Raw genomic sequence first — 16988 nt, 5'->3', positions numbered from 1 at the left:
GCATACTAACCCCCCTGTCCCCCACTCATTCCTGCCGTCCTCTCTCCATCTGTCCACATCTGCACGCCGCTCATAGCCAGAGTTGCTTCGCGGCGCTAACACAGAATAAAAGAATTAAAAAACTGTGTACCAGGGACAGGCGACGCGACTAGATATGGGCTTCAATAGCTACATACAGGGTGTTCAAAATTAAGCTTTCACTAGCACTTTATAAATAGGCGAACAAAAGAAAACTGGTGCTACTTTTTCTGTTCCTTGAGTAAGAAACAGGTGCTACATAATTAGCAGCACCTGTTTCTTACACAAGTAGCGTAAAGTTATCATCCGGTTTTCTGTCATCGCTGTGTTTGCGTAGCGCTCGTGAAAGCTTAATTTTGAACACCCTGTATATCTTACGTACGCGTTTCATTAACATACAATAAAGTTCCCCTGTGTCACCCCATTCCTTCCTGCTGTCCTCTCTCCATCTGTCCACGTCTGTACGGCACTTATGGCCAGAGTTGCTTCGCGGCGCTAACACGAAAGCAAAAAATAAATAATTAAATAAAGTTGCGCGGATTTTTTGAGAGACCGTAGTTGAATTTGCAATTGTCACATTCGTGCTCAACAGCTCTGACCAGAGAAGACAACTGTAATTCATTTGGGGGGAGGGGGAGGAGGAATTTAATGGTAATTAAATCCGTAAGTAAGAATCAAATCTGATCGGTTTTGCAATTTACCACTATCGACGACAAGTTTTCACAACGCAACACATTTCTTTTCTTTTCTTTTTTTTTTGTGTGTGTGTCGGAAACGATTTAGGTATTTCCAATCGTTTCGTGGCTGACACTTCAGGAATTTCGCCTAACGTTTTGGCGCTACGATATTTTTTTTTTGGGGGGGGGGAGTGGTAAATAAGTTAAATTAATGCAGTCAATTTGTTTCTTAATTGATTAATTTAATTAACTTAATTTAAAAAACGTCAAAATCAATTCTACGCCCAGAACCTGGTAGTCTCCTGGTAGAGAGAGAGCCTTACTAAACTTTCTGTGAAATAGGTTGACGCCTTTTATTTGCACCGCATATCGTTATTTGCACCGCATATCGTTATTTGCGTCTCAGATTTGGTATATAGTATTGCCAGTATCGTATTACATCGCACCCGTTCTCTGGACGTAGCTGACACATGGCAGCAACGTCGCACGTTCTTTATTTATTTCAAAACGCCATGGAGAACATCCCGTGTCTCCCAAATGTAATTAATAGTGAGAAGCAGGCGTGTCTTCTCATGTGCTTCGCATCATAAACGTCTGCTTCTGTACTGCAGTCACAGATGCGTTCCATGTGTTCTCTCGGCGTGCGGTGCGGCCACCCTAAAAAGCCACTCCCCTTGAGCTCGTACGCGCTTACCCACACGGGCTGAGCTCGAAGGATATGACTCACGCGTCTGTCTGTTCCGTCTATTAGCTATTTCCTTCCGAGCACATTATTTAGCTGCGCGAGTTATTCATCCAAGTTTCCCAACGTGCTGTCAATGCTGTCATCACGAATCATTAACTCTTCAGAGCATAAGCGGCACAAAAAGAGGTGGCTTACTTGAAAAAAAGAAAGAAAGCAAGAAATGAAGAAAATACTGTTAACTTTCAAGCGTCAGAACTAACATGTATTATTGACATTTCTTGGTGGAATTTTACCGTTTTTCTTTTTCTTGGAGTTGAAAGCGATTACTATTCGGGTTTCCTTTCGGTTATTTAAAAAATATTTTGTAGACTTTTCCATTGAAACCTTTTTTTAGACGCTTCAACATGATCTCAGTATCGGGAATTTAGAGGTGTCACACACTTGACGAATGTTTCAAATTAGTTCCAACTTAAGCGTTGAATATGAATTAAATGTACCGTTCTCCATTATCGAAGTTTTTGCGTAAGTCAAACTCCTTTACAACGAAACTCAGGGGACAGCAAAAAAAATTTGCAGTAAAGGTATTTTCGTTAAAAAGGATGTCCATTATTGGACCTATAGGGCTCCAGCGGGACCGCAAAAAAAATGCTGTAGTGGTATTTTCGTTAAAAAGGTGTTCGCTATAAAGGAGTTTGACTGTAATAATCGTGCAAGCACACGACAGGTCATCATTTGTCATGTGGAGTAAATTTAATCATTGGCGATCAGAGTTGTTTCCATTCACAGGTGACCACGGTTGATCCTTATTGGATTCGCAATTGTACGCTGTTCACGGCATATTCTGTTGTTCTCAAGAACGGTACGGGATACGCTACACAAGAAAAAAAAAAAAAAACGCTCTTCTAATATATACGAGACTAATGCAGCGATAAAAAGATACCCCTTCTTGTATCACTTTTCAACCTACAGTCATCGCTAGAGTGGCGGATCAAAGGGCGGCTGGACAGGGCGATCGCCCCCAAAAACGTCAGTCTATACATTGGATTTCCCTCTTTCCCCTCCCCCACTACGCGCGCCGACAAAGAACCAAAATCATTTTGTGCCATATCCGTCTTGTGGCCCCGAGCGACAGATTCCTTAAGATTTCGTACATCCAGCCCCAGTATATAGAACCCAAGCAAACTCGGTGAACGCTTAAGCACAACCGACATTTCCTACTGCGGTTTGTCAGTTTCTCATCCTCAATTTCTCCACCCATCCACATGCCCAACCTTCACCAGGGTACTCGCCTGTATCCCAGCAATCAGTCAGTTAATCAATCAGAGCAGACGCTTGCTTATCCAGCGAGGGTATTTATATCTTGAAGTGCGGAAAGACGAACGCCAATAGCCTCCAGATCTACAACACACTATCTGCCGCATTGACACTGAACATCAACAACCTACTTTATTTTGATGATGGTGATTGGGATGATAATCTACTCCAGTGCTCACGGGGCACAGTACGGTATTGGTATTCACTACTTCGATGCTCCAGCGTCATTTCTTGTCCCGCTGTTGCATTTCCACCGCATACTAACGGACTACCATTTGACAATTGGCGTCGGCGTGCCCCGCTGCCGAGCCTCCGGCCCTAATATTTGCTCCCCCTTGAGACTCATTGCCGCGTGTACGTCGGGAAGCATCATGGCATCGTCCTTGGACTTTCCCTCTCAAACCTAGATGCCTGTGGCGTGCCTCACACGTGGTTCATTGCGGACGGCATGGGAACATCTGGAAGGAGCAAGTGGGGACTGTTGACACGACAACGTTCTGACAAGTTGTCTTTGCGCTTGATACGTGATGTGCACAGGAAGCACTCAAACCAGTGTGCATAACAAACTGCAGTGCCTTCTTGAGGAGTATGCGTCACGGCTCATCGCCCTGTGTGTTCTTCGCGTGCAAGCAATATAAGAGGTTCCATATACCCGTTATGCGTTCAAGTCGCCTGACGTAACTCGAACAACACCTCGGCAAAGTGGCATCAGTGTACGTGCTCTATACCAATGTCGTGAATTGAACCGTGGAGAATACGAGTGGACATCTCTAAGATCAGCACGTCATCAACCACGGAGCTAACGAAGAGACTACTTTAGTCGTTAGCTAATAAATGGCCGTGCCCTTGACTGTTCTCAGGACGTCCTCTGGATGATTGACAGCTGCCATTGTCGTCCGCCATTGTCGTCTGCCAGTGAGCCGTCGCGTCTTGTTCGATATTTCCAGTTTTATTTCAACTGTAACATACCACGTGTATATAGTCGGCCTCACGAACGTTCTCATATATGTTCATCTCATGCCATATGCGTCTAAAAATATCTTACGTACTTAAGAGTCCCTGTCCGTATTTTGAGGTCCTTATCATAAACAGCAAACACATTATCGGGAAAGTTTATTCAAGCATGGACATGTCCCGAGTGTTTGACGGCCATCATCGCGGAGATGTTTATCAAGGGAGTGGGGGGTTTTTGTCTTATCGGAGGAAATGGTCTCTGACCTCATATGCGTCGTTGTGCGCGTGAAATACGTGTTTTCCCGCTCAGCTGCCCTGAGTCGCTCGATTTCGTATATTGGGTGTGACGAATTTTCATTCAGCGCTTTCCCGTTCCAACAACAGGATGATTAAACTTCCTTCGTGCACGGAACGAGGTCCTTGTTTGCCGTCGCCCCCGCATCCAGTTCCGGTCCCGATCTCATTCCCGTTATCGCGCGCAGTTCGGAGTTTTCTGTTGACGAAACAAAATCTCATATACCAGCCGTATAGCTTATACTCTGTTGGGAAACCATTCTCTACTTCCTCCGCGTTCGAGTGAAACCCCGTCCAGAGTTTCTGGGTCTCCCAGTGCAGAGACGGCGGGTGAAGCTTTGTGCCGTGGCCAGACGGGAAGTGTGCGAGCCATTTGAACGCCTGCATTTGTTGGTCCTCGTCCAAGGAAAAGCTCGCGAAGGTTTTTAGTTAGCCGCTCTGATTGCAGCGGAAGTCGGCCATAGGGAATTTTATTTTGGGTCCGCAAGCAAGCTGAAGCGAAGGCAAGACAGACGTGGGCACGACCATGGTTTCTGGAAAGCGAGGAGAGTGTGGAAATACCAACGGGACTGTGCGAATGCTGGTATCCAACACCTGCTGCTGACAAACGACAACCGTCTGTGTGGTGTGTGTGTGGCTTGTTACCGGCGTGTTCCTCTGAGTAAGCTTCGAAGAACATAGTGAGGATCTCCGCTACGGACGACTCTTGTGAAATCGTGACACTGTGCGTTTTTGTGTTAAGGACGGTACAAATTCTACGCTACGATATATCCTCCAGAGCGACTCAGAACCACAACGATGCTTATATCTGTATAAGCGCTGCCAGCACGCGTATGGTATTGACATCGCCCGATATATCCGCAAACACTGAACTGTTACAGCTTCGAAGATCAGACTTCTCGAAGCAGCGGTGACAGATGTCACTTTGTTACGGTGACAGCAATTTGCGTCATACACACATACAGCGCACGGAAGAGCCAAGCTATTCTTTGCGACCTTCGCCGTTCGTTGATTTCGAGGCCTTCTGCTGGGTCGGCGTCGAGCTCAGCAAGTCCGCATCGCCGATATAGAGCCAGCTGCGTGGTCAAAAAAAAAAAAAAAAAGGTGTGACCTAAAGTGATGGGGCGGTCAGTGTCACCGATGAATACACGTTGCTCGTCCAGCGCGGGTACGGTCCCCGAACTGTCGGATGTAGACTCGAGCGAGAAGAGCGACAAGGCTCCGAGAGATTTGAAGGTGTTGCTGGAGGACGCGAAGTACATAACTTCTATCTACCAAATCTGCTACGATGATACGTTCAGTGACAGTGATACGGATGAGGTAAGCGGTAAAGTAGGTCGATACTGCTAGGACGGTTGTAGAAAAACATATGGTTAATATTTTGGTGTGTGTGTGTTCTGGCTATTATACTATGTATGTCTGTACGTATATCGAATTCCTTATTACTACTGATTGCATAATTTCAGTGCATTACCACATTTGTCTATGTAGCTTATTTTACGAGTTATATTTATATGTAACGGCGTTTCGGAAAGCTATTGCAGTTCAACATGCAGAAGCTTAGCGTTAACATCTACAGGGTAGGTGCTCTAAGACGTCAGTCACATTCTACTCTAGCGACGTGGAAACTGAAACAAACTCATGTGGGCTAGCGTCCCTAGGCGGAAACTATACACAACCATCGGCAGACCGCCGTGTTTCCATCGGTATGCTGCACAGGAAATGCGTGAAGACGAAAGTTTGCGACGTCTTATTTATTTTGTCACGCAGTGCTTGGTAACCACGATTTTTTTTTTGTACATTGTTCTGGTATAAATTATTCACTGTGTGGCAACGGAAGTCTGCATGTCAAGTAGGTACCGCATCACGCGCGGAAATGTGACCGACCTTTTAGAGCATACGGGGAATTTCGTGTGCCCAATATGTGTCGCCCATCGTCTCTGAAGAAGTACCGTATTTTCTGGTGTATAACGCGCACTCGTGTATAACGCGCACGGCGCACCCCAATAAACGGGTCGAATTTGAAAAATGTTCGATGTATAACGCGCACCGCAATGGTGCTACAAGCTTCTGTACTGCCACCAGTATACACAAGGAACCAAAGCGGCGCATCATATATAATATGCTATATTTAAAACGCATTTAGTCAAATCCGTTAAACTCCGATGCAACAGCGTCGCTGTCATAGTATATTTCAGTGTCCTCTCTACTTTCCGTTTCGCGTCCCTTCTCAATCACGCCATCCTTCTGAAGTGAATTCAAGATTATTGATCGTTAATGAGTGTCCTTTCGCCGGTTTTGTCAACTGACCCTAAGAGATAAGGGAGAAAGCCACAGCACACCCTGGAAGTGGCTAGAATATGTACGTCACTGACCTGAAAAGGAACTCTGCAAGGAAAATTTTTCCGTGTATAACGCGCACTAAGATAACGCCCAGGACCTCTTCAGAGCACTTTTGTATTGCATAACGCGCGTCTTATACACTGAAAAATACGGTGAACCAGAGAGGATCACATATAAACAACGCGTACTTAGTAAATTTCAAGGTTGATCGAGATAAGGTACTTGAAGTACCGTCCATGAAATTTGAAATTCCCGCTAAACACGCCCATTGAACTTCGTGAGTCTTGGTCAGTGGCCTTGGTGAGCCTGCAGCGCCAAATACGACATCAATTTCACGCACGTACGATCATTGGTGCACAACCGAAACATCGATATACCAGCCAAGAAACACGGAATACGAATATGATTAGTTATCACGCCGACGCAAAAAAGGAGGTTCAGCCCAATCGCCATTAGTATCATTTTGACAGGCAGACGAGGGACGCTTTGTTTTTCTGTGGGCGAGGTGGGGCGCGGTATCCCTCAAAAAGTAGCACATTGTTCGATTTTTCGCGCCTTCATTGAGTTCCTCGAAAGTAGCCTGTCTCTAGTCGATACAAATCACACAACTTCAGACCTTCAAGTGTTCTCTGCTCCGTTTTCTCCCCAATTTATAACTCTGCGCCGACATTCCTGTCATACGACGCCCATTAGTTCCGCGATATCTGCAACGCCTGCAAAGTGTTTTCGTTCCTCCTGCAACCGACTGAGAAGGATGAAGAGCGTTCTGGACAACGTTGGATATCGCATAGACAGCGGAAAGTCGTGGATTGCAGCAAATCTGAAACGATACAGCGCTGTTCGGCAGCAGGACTTCATGAGTGGTAGCGCGAAACAAAGCGAGACATCTAATAGCTGTGCCGATTCAGACGACGATGGTGACAATCAAATCGTCCGTCACCAAGAAGCAGTTCGCCAAGAATATGCCAATCTTGACAGTGACTCGTATAATTTTTATGACTGTATCGTTGAGATTATTGGGGATGCTGACACACCGGAGGTGATATTGAGTTCCTACCAGAAAATCCATCAATATATAATGCATGGGCAGTATAGAAATGTTAGCTTCTCGTTTAAGTTATTCACTGTTTCCCTTCTCGTGATAGCAAACACAAGTGACTACTAAATAGTACCACATTTTCTATGCTGGCCAGGCATGATTTGCAGCGTTACGCATATTTCAGGTGTTTTAATGCACGTCCCTAATTTTTCAGCGTCGCAATGACCGAGAAGAGATTCGCCGCAAGCTCGCAATGGACACTGATGCGGAAGAAACATACTGCGGGGACCGTGTGAATCGCAAGCCGAGTTTGACGACACGGCTACAGGGTAGCAAGAACCTGCAGATTTGCTTCATGAATGAGACAGCCAAAGATCAAGAAGGTGATAATGGAAACACGGTGCCAGCAAAGGGACCCTCAGACGTCAGCAGTAATCAGTGCGAGATGCAGCAACCCGTGGGCCTCTTCAGGCCAGAAAACGACAGAGTGTCCGCTGAAAAGGTTAAGTTCTGTCCGTGAAATGTATATTTTGTAGTCGTGTGTTTCACGGGGCAGTTGATCCAGGTTACATATGTCCTTGTAGGCACTGTTGTTAGGAAACACTCATAAAAGCACCTTTTGCCTTTCAAATATTATAAATCACAGCTTCCTTAATCTCACAGCATTCCACAACCGTACTTAAAAAAGCTTTAATGAGAGCTATACACTGTTCTTTCTCGTTGGACATTCCTTACCACCATTTGATTACTTTGCTGTTCAAACTACCAGTAAAAAAAGGAGAAAGATGACCCAGGGAAGCTTGCACTACAGCTAAACCTTGATGTAACAAAATGGCAGAATATCTTAAAGTTCCTTACATCAGGTATACATGATTTTGCATGGTAAAATGCTGAAGAATACCACCTGAAATATTTAGACAAGGAACATCTCAAGCATTCAATGTGTTCTCCATGAGAATGCCTGGGAAATAGGCCGTCATGTTAAATCATGCCCAGAACTGTTGTTTCTTTTAGTCCAAATTGCAGCTGTGGCTGATCTACTGGAATGTCGACAAAGTATGTGGGTACTATCACGAGAGTTTATGCTTCCAAGTTCTCATTGACTAATGTGCTTACTGGATCGTCATGTAATGGAGAGCACCTCGCCTATCTCGAAGCCTCGTACACCTTCCTCTCACACACATCGTGAGCACTGCACAAACAGTACATTCATCACCTTTTGCGTGCCCGTTCGGCCTTCCTCTTGACTAGGAGGAGAATGTCCCTTCAGGTTGTCCTTGATGCACACAGACGTGCACAGTTTATTGCATTTCTACCACTAGCTTCCTCACGTCAAATGCCTTGGTTGGCACAGGCACCGGATGTACCTCCAGAGCCAACCACGAAAGTCGGTGTGCCGCCTGCAGAAAACGCACCGGCGAAACGGCCTTCCTTTTTCTTCAACCGGCGGAAGAGCTGGAGGCAGCATAATGCGGACGCCCTGCACAAAGGGGCGCCTGACGGGCAGAAGGAAGACTTCGCTACGTGCCAAGCCAGGTTGCAGGCTGAAGCAAGGCTGGCCCTTGCACAGGCCAAGGAGATGGCGAGGATGCAAATGGAAGTGGAACGCCAGCTGAAAAAGAAGTCACCCATTGCAGACATCGTGAGTCGCAGTGACTATTTCTTCATTTGCACTATTTGACTATTTTATAGTTTTGACTATTTCGTGCAGACACAGTGACTATTTCTCTGAGCCCACGATGCTTCGCTAACAATAGCCGACCTGTCAATTTGACGTTGTTCCCTATCAACCAGTAGCAATTCAATGCAATGTGTTCTTGCAGGCACAGTGCTTGCAAGATCGGGAGTGTATGGGGCAATTTTCCAACTTACTGTTGCACAGGGTCTTTACGCTATGCTTCAAATTCCTAGGTGGGCATTGCATTTTCTGATGGACGCCACAGATTGACCAGGCAGGTTCTCACAGACATGAACCTGGCTCAGCTACAGGTCATTGTGAATGACTTGCATTCACAAATTGAAAGTAAGTCTGCATTTATTAGCTCTTCACATGTCGTATCTGAACACATACAGTGACATTTTCACTGTCCCGTGGGAGGAAAGCTACTGCGAGCCAGTGAATACTGTGATGCAGGATGTTTGCATTCCCATAAGAAAATAGTTACAACTGACGAGGATCATCTAGTATATGACGAGGATCAATCTTTAGAGCCTGAAGTTTTCGGGAAATATTTTTTTCCAAATTCGGGGGTAAAAATCGGGGAAATAAACATCTGCTCTAAATTCATGCAAATTCGGGTGGAAAAGCTTCCAGTATGCTAAATTCGGGGAGAAATCTGGCTCTATTACTCAAACAAATTGTACTGGTTTGGTACACACGGTGATGTAATTGTGCCACACAAACTAGTGTTCGTTCGTACAGATGTGTTGGTGAGTGCAATTGGCCAGGTAAAAATCGGGTTTCACCGTAAAGTGGCAACCTTCAATTCGGGGTGCAAATTCGGGGAAGAATTGGGTTAAACCCTGAAACTTTAGGCTCTATCAATCTTTGGATAAACTCCAGACTTCGGACCGCAACAGGCTTCCAATGTAGACGCACAGAAGAACAGCAGTGTCCGTTGCTTCTCCCAACAACAAATGTTTGACTCATTCATGCCGAGCTCATGCAATGCTGCCATGTTATCGGAAGCGGCAACTTCCAGTCTAGTTCGAATTTTGCAGTGCAGATGGCACGTCTTGTTGCCATTTTGAGGTCGCTTTCGTTTTTTCAAACGCGCGTATCCAAGGCAGCAGACCGTCCACAAGCACATGTGAAAGAACGACGCACTTTCAGATAAAATGGTTAAAAAGCAAGCAAGCTGGTGCATAAGATCCATGACGAAAACCCGAGACTGGGAAAAAGACGAAAAACAGACGACACAACACAAATGTCTCAACACTTTGACTCACTTTGACTCTCAACACTTGAGACTTTGTGTCGTCTGTTTTTCGTCTTTTTCCCAGTCTCGGGTTTTCGTCATGACACACTTTCCTTTCGCCCTCTCTCAGCACTTGATTTGTCACATGACGCACCGCTGTAGGCTGCGGAGCTGGCAGCGACAGATTGGGAAGACGCCTGAGATAGCAAGTGCCGGGCCTAGGTGCTGCATATAATACGACCCCACGTTTAAGGGGTCATTTTTGAGGTAAAACCAAAAAAAAAACCTTATTGTACACGGTCAAATACGGTAATGGTGGTACATACAGCATTGTCACAGGAGAAATGCTAAGGGAAGATTCGATTTCTTGCTCAAATTGCTTTGAGATACGCTTTGGAAGTGTTCCAGTGGTGCACCATTAAAAATCTTTCGTTCATTTAAATATCTATGGAATAGTGAAGGGCTACGGGGCCCTAGCAGGAGTGGAGAGGGAATGTTTATGTGTGTAAACTCTACAAACACAACACAATAGGATAACAGCAAAGCTGCAGCTGGTCGAAATAGGAAATGAAAGTATCGGGCGATTCAAACGCATTGAGTGTGGTATGTTATTTTAACGATAAATGGCTTTCAAACAGAAATTAGTTCTTAAATGATAAAACAGTGTGAACCCAGGCTAGCTGGTGGATGTAATCCACAATGAAACAACCTGGAACATGGGCTACAGAAAATATGTGAATAGTGTATGTCTGTGTATTTCGTGTAGCCCATGTTCAGCCTTGCTTGATCATGAATTTAGTTCATAGCATATATATTGGCCACATTTAATTAAAATGAGGACGTAATATGCTTCTAAGGAAGTATGATATACGTGACCTCTTGCAGTAGCACTACATGTGCTTTCCTGTGTTCATGTGCAGGTCATAATGAAGATTTGGTCAAGTTTCTGATGGAGCGGGATGACCTTCATATGGAGCAAGACTCCATGCTAGTTGATATCGAAGATATGACCAGGTACCTGTAAGTATCATTCTGCATACGTTTCGATCCACCTTTCACTTTCGCCTGCTGCGAGAGGAATCTTGCAGATGCCAGCGTTGTTGGGAGCGGCAAAATTTCAGAACTACCAAAATGCGGGAGAAACAGTATGTGAGATGGGGACACATGCTTGGGGACAACTGCAGGGCAGAACTTCAGGAAGAGAAGTGGTGGTGGGGGGACATCAAAGTACTTTGTGGGTGGCCTCGCAAGGAGTATGGTATTACCGTATTTTCTCGAATCTTAGACGACCTTTTTTTTTTTTCTTCTTCAAAATCCTGTGTTCCAGAGTCGGGGGGTCGTCTTAGATTCAAATACCCGTGCCACGACGAGGTCACGTGACGGGATGAGGCCAATTGCATTGTGCAACCGATACCACGTGTGGCGGTTGTCAGCGCCAGTCTGCACGAAACAAACGAATCAATTGTTGTCAATTGAATCGTCTTAGATTCGAGAAAATACGGTTTGTTGAATGTACTGAACATCTTGTGAATTTTACTTGAAGGAAATAGAAAAAAAGCTTTTGCTATGGCTATAAACGTTTATGTCTGTTGACTGGTAACCATTTAAATATTTTCCATTTTCAGCACAGGTTGGTGTCCTTAGGTTTCTGTTTTACACAGTTGTTTCATATTTCCCGATTAAATCCATTGAACACCCAAAGGTGGCGTTGTGGTGCAGGCGTTAACGGGGTCGTGCTGAATTGCTGTTTCTGCACTTGCAGGGGTGCTAAAAGTGCCACACAAAGTGACTCCTCCAACCTGACCTTGCCAGTGAAGACAAGCATCAAGTGAAATTAACACTCATTCCCTGTGGTGTGCTACTTCTTAGTGCGGGTGGAACCAAGCTTCCTCGTGACTCGTCATTCCTTGTTACTCTAAATAATTTATTGTGAGGTGCCCCAGCTTGAGCAGACTGACCTTGATAGAGCCTAGATATCAGTGCTGCATCAGCTAGACCACTTGAGCCCCCATCTAGTCAGACATTTGTGCAGTAGTGTGACCTTGTCCCCCTATGTTGTGCATTTTTTAATTTCAAACTCAACTCATTTGATTTACATCCACATTAGTTGTTCATGCGTTATAGTGATGAATAATTGAAATAATTAAATGAGTGGGATGCCTTGAGGCTTGCTGTTGCCTCCAGTTTCCACAAGGGGTAGTGCCAATGCCACCAGTGTTGTTCTGTTTCTTGCGTCTTAGGTGTTCTTGATTCATTCGTCTGTGGGCTATGTACATACGAGATGGCTTAACTTTGATGTCAGTGTAAATGTGTTACGTTTGCATCCGTAAAATTGATGTGTGTGTTAGATGTAGCGGATGACACATGCCTCTTGTAGCAAGATCTGCACGCATAATACCCTGGCAAGGTGGTGAGCTGTGCGACGCCTTTACCAAGAAATGGATATCTGTCACCAGTATATTTATGTAAACATTTGTGAGGAGGATAAACCCAAACAGCATCTGCAGACTCTCCAGAGCTGTGTTTACGCACTGAGACTTTGAATGTGGACGCATCCGTTAAGGGTGCATTAAGTGGCGTTTGAAGGTGCATAGTGTTATCGTATGCTTTGTCTCACTTTGGCCCTCCTTTGCAGGCGGCATTCTCTGGATGTATCCCTGCCATACCGGCACAAAACTGCATCAATACTCCAATTGCATAATGCAAATATACTTGAACTACTTGAATGGCAAATAATTACAGAACTAGTGTGCTGTTTGTACATGGCTTAGTTGAGGCGTGGCATACTTAACGGGCATAATTGGAGCACTTTGTGGGTTGAGGTTGACACTGCTATACATCTGGACATCACAATAATGCTGGTGCACCACTGCTTTTCTGTGGCATAGGTGAACGTGTGATACAGAACATATGTACATAGGTGTGCACTCTTCTCACGACAGCTTTGCATTATGACCGCAAGGGTCACAAAATCTCTGCTGATACATGAGGGTGCTGCCATTCGCACTGCAGTCATTGGTCTGAGGTACATGGTAATTAATACTAATTGTATGCTTCATTTTCCAGCCTCATTGTGTCTGTGGGACATAATTCTCTTTCGTGCCTCGAAAAATGTTAGCCCTCATCTTATTGCTTTCTGATTCGTAATTACTTATTACTTATTAGTAACTAGCAGTATTCTTCGTCTACAAGCTGACTTGTATGATTCACAACTGTTCAAGATCGACAGCAGACATTGCAGGCATTTGACATCAATATTGGGATCCAGCCACTGTGTTTAAACGTAGCCACAGGAATGCAAAAGTGTTTGGCCATAATGGAGGCAAAACCAGAGGCAGTTACTGGGGTTCGTTCGGCAGTGCGCCTACAACATTTCAAAAGTGATTTCTCCAGGGTGAATGCTTCAAATGCAACACATTGAAAGTCACGTGTGTAAAAATGTATTTCTCGACATCGTTATGATGTAGCTCAGCACTTTGTAGCTTGAAGGTGTTCAGATATGCACACCTGTTGCAACTTTATCCAGGTTCTCGGCAAAGTCCTGAAATAACACATGTACACTGCTCGTAATTTGCTGATGATAGCACCTAGAGGGTCAGAAAAGTGCAAAAATTTCTCACCTTGGCACCAACACAAAAGGAACAGAACGTGGTTGTGTTAGTGATTGGAATGAGTTCCTGTCGTGCACCACTCTGCCCCTCCTCAAAAAGTGCGGCAATACATACAGGCCTTGCAATCATGGGAATCACGAGGGATGCAACCCATGAATCCCGTTCCTTTTGTGCTCTTATCAAGATAATGACATCTTGCATTCCGCGATGAGAAATTTTTTCATTTCAGTGCCCCCTTACCAAGTTCTCGCTTAACATTATTGACAATTGCTACCACTGTAGCCACTATCTGTATGGTTGCAGAACTTGCAGGGAACAAGGTGTGTATTGTGGAAATGCCATGCAGCGAAAGTCTTGCATGCATCCTCGTGTACAGCGAATCATATGCATAGCCTTCCCTGTTGATACGTGTCTGCACAGGTGCACTCTGCATAAGGTTTTAGAAATGTTACAGATATAAATATATATATATATATTCACACATATGTATCTATGTGCATCTGTCAGGCAGTAATCAAAGAGCCACAGACCCCTATGTACCAACTGGTTTCATTGGCATTGTAGGTTAGCCTACATGAGAGATAATAAAGATGAGACTGATTTGAAAGTGCCTCGGATTGTTTTGCCAAGTCCCATATTCCATGTTTCACCTTTACAGTAGAACCACTGCATACAGTGTTCATTTTTATCCCTTTGATTTTTGTTTAAAAACTAAACTGTAAAAGCATAGTTTTTGTGGTTGGGATATACATCTAAATGACTAATGAACTAAGGTTCATTAAGTTACTCTTAGGGGATTTGGGCAAGATAGCTGAAGACAATCCTTCCTTTTGGTGTTTGTTGGGGGTCAAAGTTTGAAGGTCGTATTTTCAGCCCAATTTCCTGCTTCAATTAAAGCCGAATCTAGTTCTAGAATTAAAGCGCAGTCTCTGCTGAGTATCTGTGCGCAATATTGGCTCGATTTGAGCACTTCTATTTTTTGGCCAAAAATGGAAAAAAAGGTAAGCCTAACCCCTTGGGGTTTTTTTAAGGCAAAAAATCGAAGGTCCTCTTTCCGGACAAATCTTGGCCTAAAATTAAAGCGCAGTCTCTGCTGAGTATCTGTGCGCAATATTGGCTCGATTTGAGCACTTCTATTTTTTGGCCAAAAATGGAAAAAAAGGTAAGCCTAACCCCTTGGGGTTTTTTTAAGGCAAAAAATCGAAGGTCCTCTTTCCGGACAAATCTTGGCCTAAAATTAAAGCGCAGTCTCTGCTGAGTATCTGTGCGCAATATTGGCTCGATTTGAGCACTTTTATTTTTTGGCCAAAAATGGAAAAAAAGGTAAGCCTAACCCCTTGGGATTTTTTAAGGCAAAAAATCGAAGGTCCTCTTTCCGGACAAATCTTGGCCTAAAATTAAAGCGCAGTCTCTGCTGAGTATCTGTGCGCAATATTGGCTCGATTTGAGCACTTTTATTTTTTGGCCAAAAATGGAAAAAAAGGTAAGCCTAACCCCTTGGGATTTTTTAAGGCAAAAAATCGAAGGTCCTCTTTCCGGACAAATCTTGGCCTAAAATTAAAGCGCAGTCTCTGCTGAGTATCTGTGCGCAATATTGGCTCGATTTGAGCACTTTTATTTTTTGGCCAAAAATGGAAAAAAAGGTAAGCCTAACCCCTTGGGATTTTTTAAGGCAAAAAATCGAAGGTCCTCTTTCCGGACAAATCTTGGCCTAAAATTAAAGCGCAGTCTCTGCTGAGTATCTGTGCGCAATATTGGCTCGATTTGAGCACTTTTATTTTTTGGCCAAAAATGGAAAAAAAGGTAAGCCTAACCCCTTGGGATTTTTTAAGGCAAAAAATCGAAGGTCCTCTTTCCGGACAAATCTTGGCCTAAAATTAAAGCGCAGTCTCTGCTGAGTATCTGTGCGCAATATTGGCTCGATTTGAGCACTTTTATTTTTTGGCCAAAAATGGAAAAAAAGGTAAGCCTAACCCCTTGGGATTTTTTAAGGCAAAAAATCGAAGGTCCTCTTTCCGGACAAATCTTGGCCTAAAATTAAAGCGCAGTCTCTGCTGAGTATCTGTGCGCAATATTGGCTCGATTTGAGCACTTTTATTTTTTGGCCAAAAATGGAAAAAAAGGTAAGCCTAACCCCTTGGGATTTTTTAAGGCAAAAAATCGAAGGTCCTCTTTCCGGACAAATCTTGGCCTAAAATTAAAGCGCAGTCTCTGCTGAGTATCTGTGCGCAATATTGGCTCGATTTGAGCACTTTTATTTTTTGGCCAAAAATGGAAAAAAAGGTAAGCCTAACCCCTTGGGGTTTTTTAAGGCAAAAAATCGAAGGTCCTCTTTCCGGACAAATCTTGGCCTAAAATTAAAGCGCAGTCTCTGCTGAGTATCTGTGCGCAATATTGGCTCGATTTGAGCACTTTTATTTTTTGGCCAAAAATGGAAAAAAAGGTAAGCCTAACCCCTTGGGGTTTTTTAAGGCAAAAAATCGAAGGTCCTCTTTCCGGACAAATCTTGGCCTAAAATTAAAGCGCAGTCTCTGCTGAGTATCTGTGCGCAATATTGGCTCGATTTGAGCACTTTTATTTTTTGGCCAAAAATGGAAAAAAAGGTAAGCCTAACCCCTTGGGGTTTTTTAAGGCAAAAAATCGAAGGTCCTCTTTCCGGACAAATCTTGGCCTAAAATTAAAGCGCAGTCTCTGCTGAGTATCTGTGCGCAATATTGGCTCGATTTGAGCACTTTTATTTTTTGGCCAAAAATGGAAAAAAAGGTAAGCCTAACCCCTTGGGGTTTTTTAAGGCAAAAAATCGAAGGTCCTCTTTCCGGACAAATCTTGGCCTAAAATTAAAGCGCAGTCTCTGCTGAGTATCTGTGCGCAATATTGGCTCGATTTGAGCACTTTTATTTTTTGGCCAAAAATGGAAAAAAAGGTAAGCCTAACCCCTTGGGGTTTTTTAAGGCAAAAAATCGAAGGTCCTCTTTCCGGACAAATCTTGGCCTAAAATTAAAGCGCAGTCTCTGCTGAGTATCTGTGCGCAATATTGGCTCGATTTGAGCACTTTTATTTTTTGGCCAAAAATGGAAAAAAAGGTAAGCCTAACCCCTTGGGGTTTTTTAAGGCAAAAAATCGAAGGTCCTCTTT

General features: G+C 44.1%; 1 protein-coding gene across 7 annotated transcripts in view; it reads left to right on the top strand.

Moving 5' to 3' along the window:
• Window positions 1–14464, top strand: part of LOC135366729 (schwannomin-interacting protein 1-like) — a 176982-nt gene extending 162518 nt beyond the window's left edge. For all 7 annotated transcript variants that reach the window (XM_064599573.1, XM_064599575.1, XM_064599574.1 and 4 more), the window contains 5 exons: window positions 7539–7826; window positions 8679–8966; window positions 9236–9347; window positions 11163–11262; window positions 12005–14464. In XM_064599573.1, coding sequence (XP_064455643.1) covers window positions 7539–7826; window positions 8679–8966; window positions 9236–9347; window positions 11163–11262; window positions 12005–12074 — 858 coding nt within the window. In that variant the 3' untranslated portion in view covers window positions 12075–14464. The remainder of the gene's footprint in view (window positions 1–7538; window positions 7827–8678; window positions 8967–9235; window positions 9348–11162; window positions 11263–12004) is intronic.
• Window positions 14465–16988: the final 2524 nt, after the last annotated feature.

Source organism: Ornithodoros turicata, chromosome 8 (assembly GCF_037126465.1).
Source record: "Ornithodoros turicata isolate Travis chromosome 8, ASM3712646v1, whole genome shotgun sequence".
Classification (NCBI taxonomy): domain Eukaryota; kingdom Metazoa; phylum Arthropoda; class Arachnida; order Ixodida; family Argasidae; genus Ornithodoros; species Ornithodoros turicata.
Note: the sequence above shows the minus strand (reverse complement) of the source record. Positions and strands in the feature narration are given on the sequence as shown.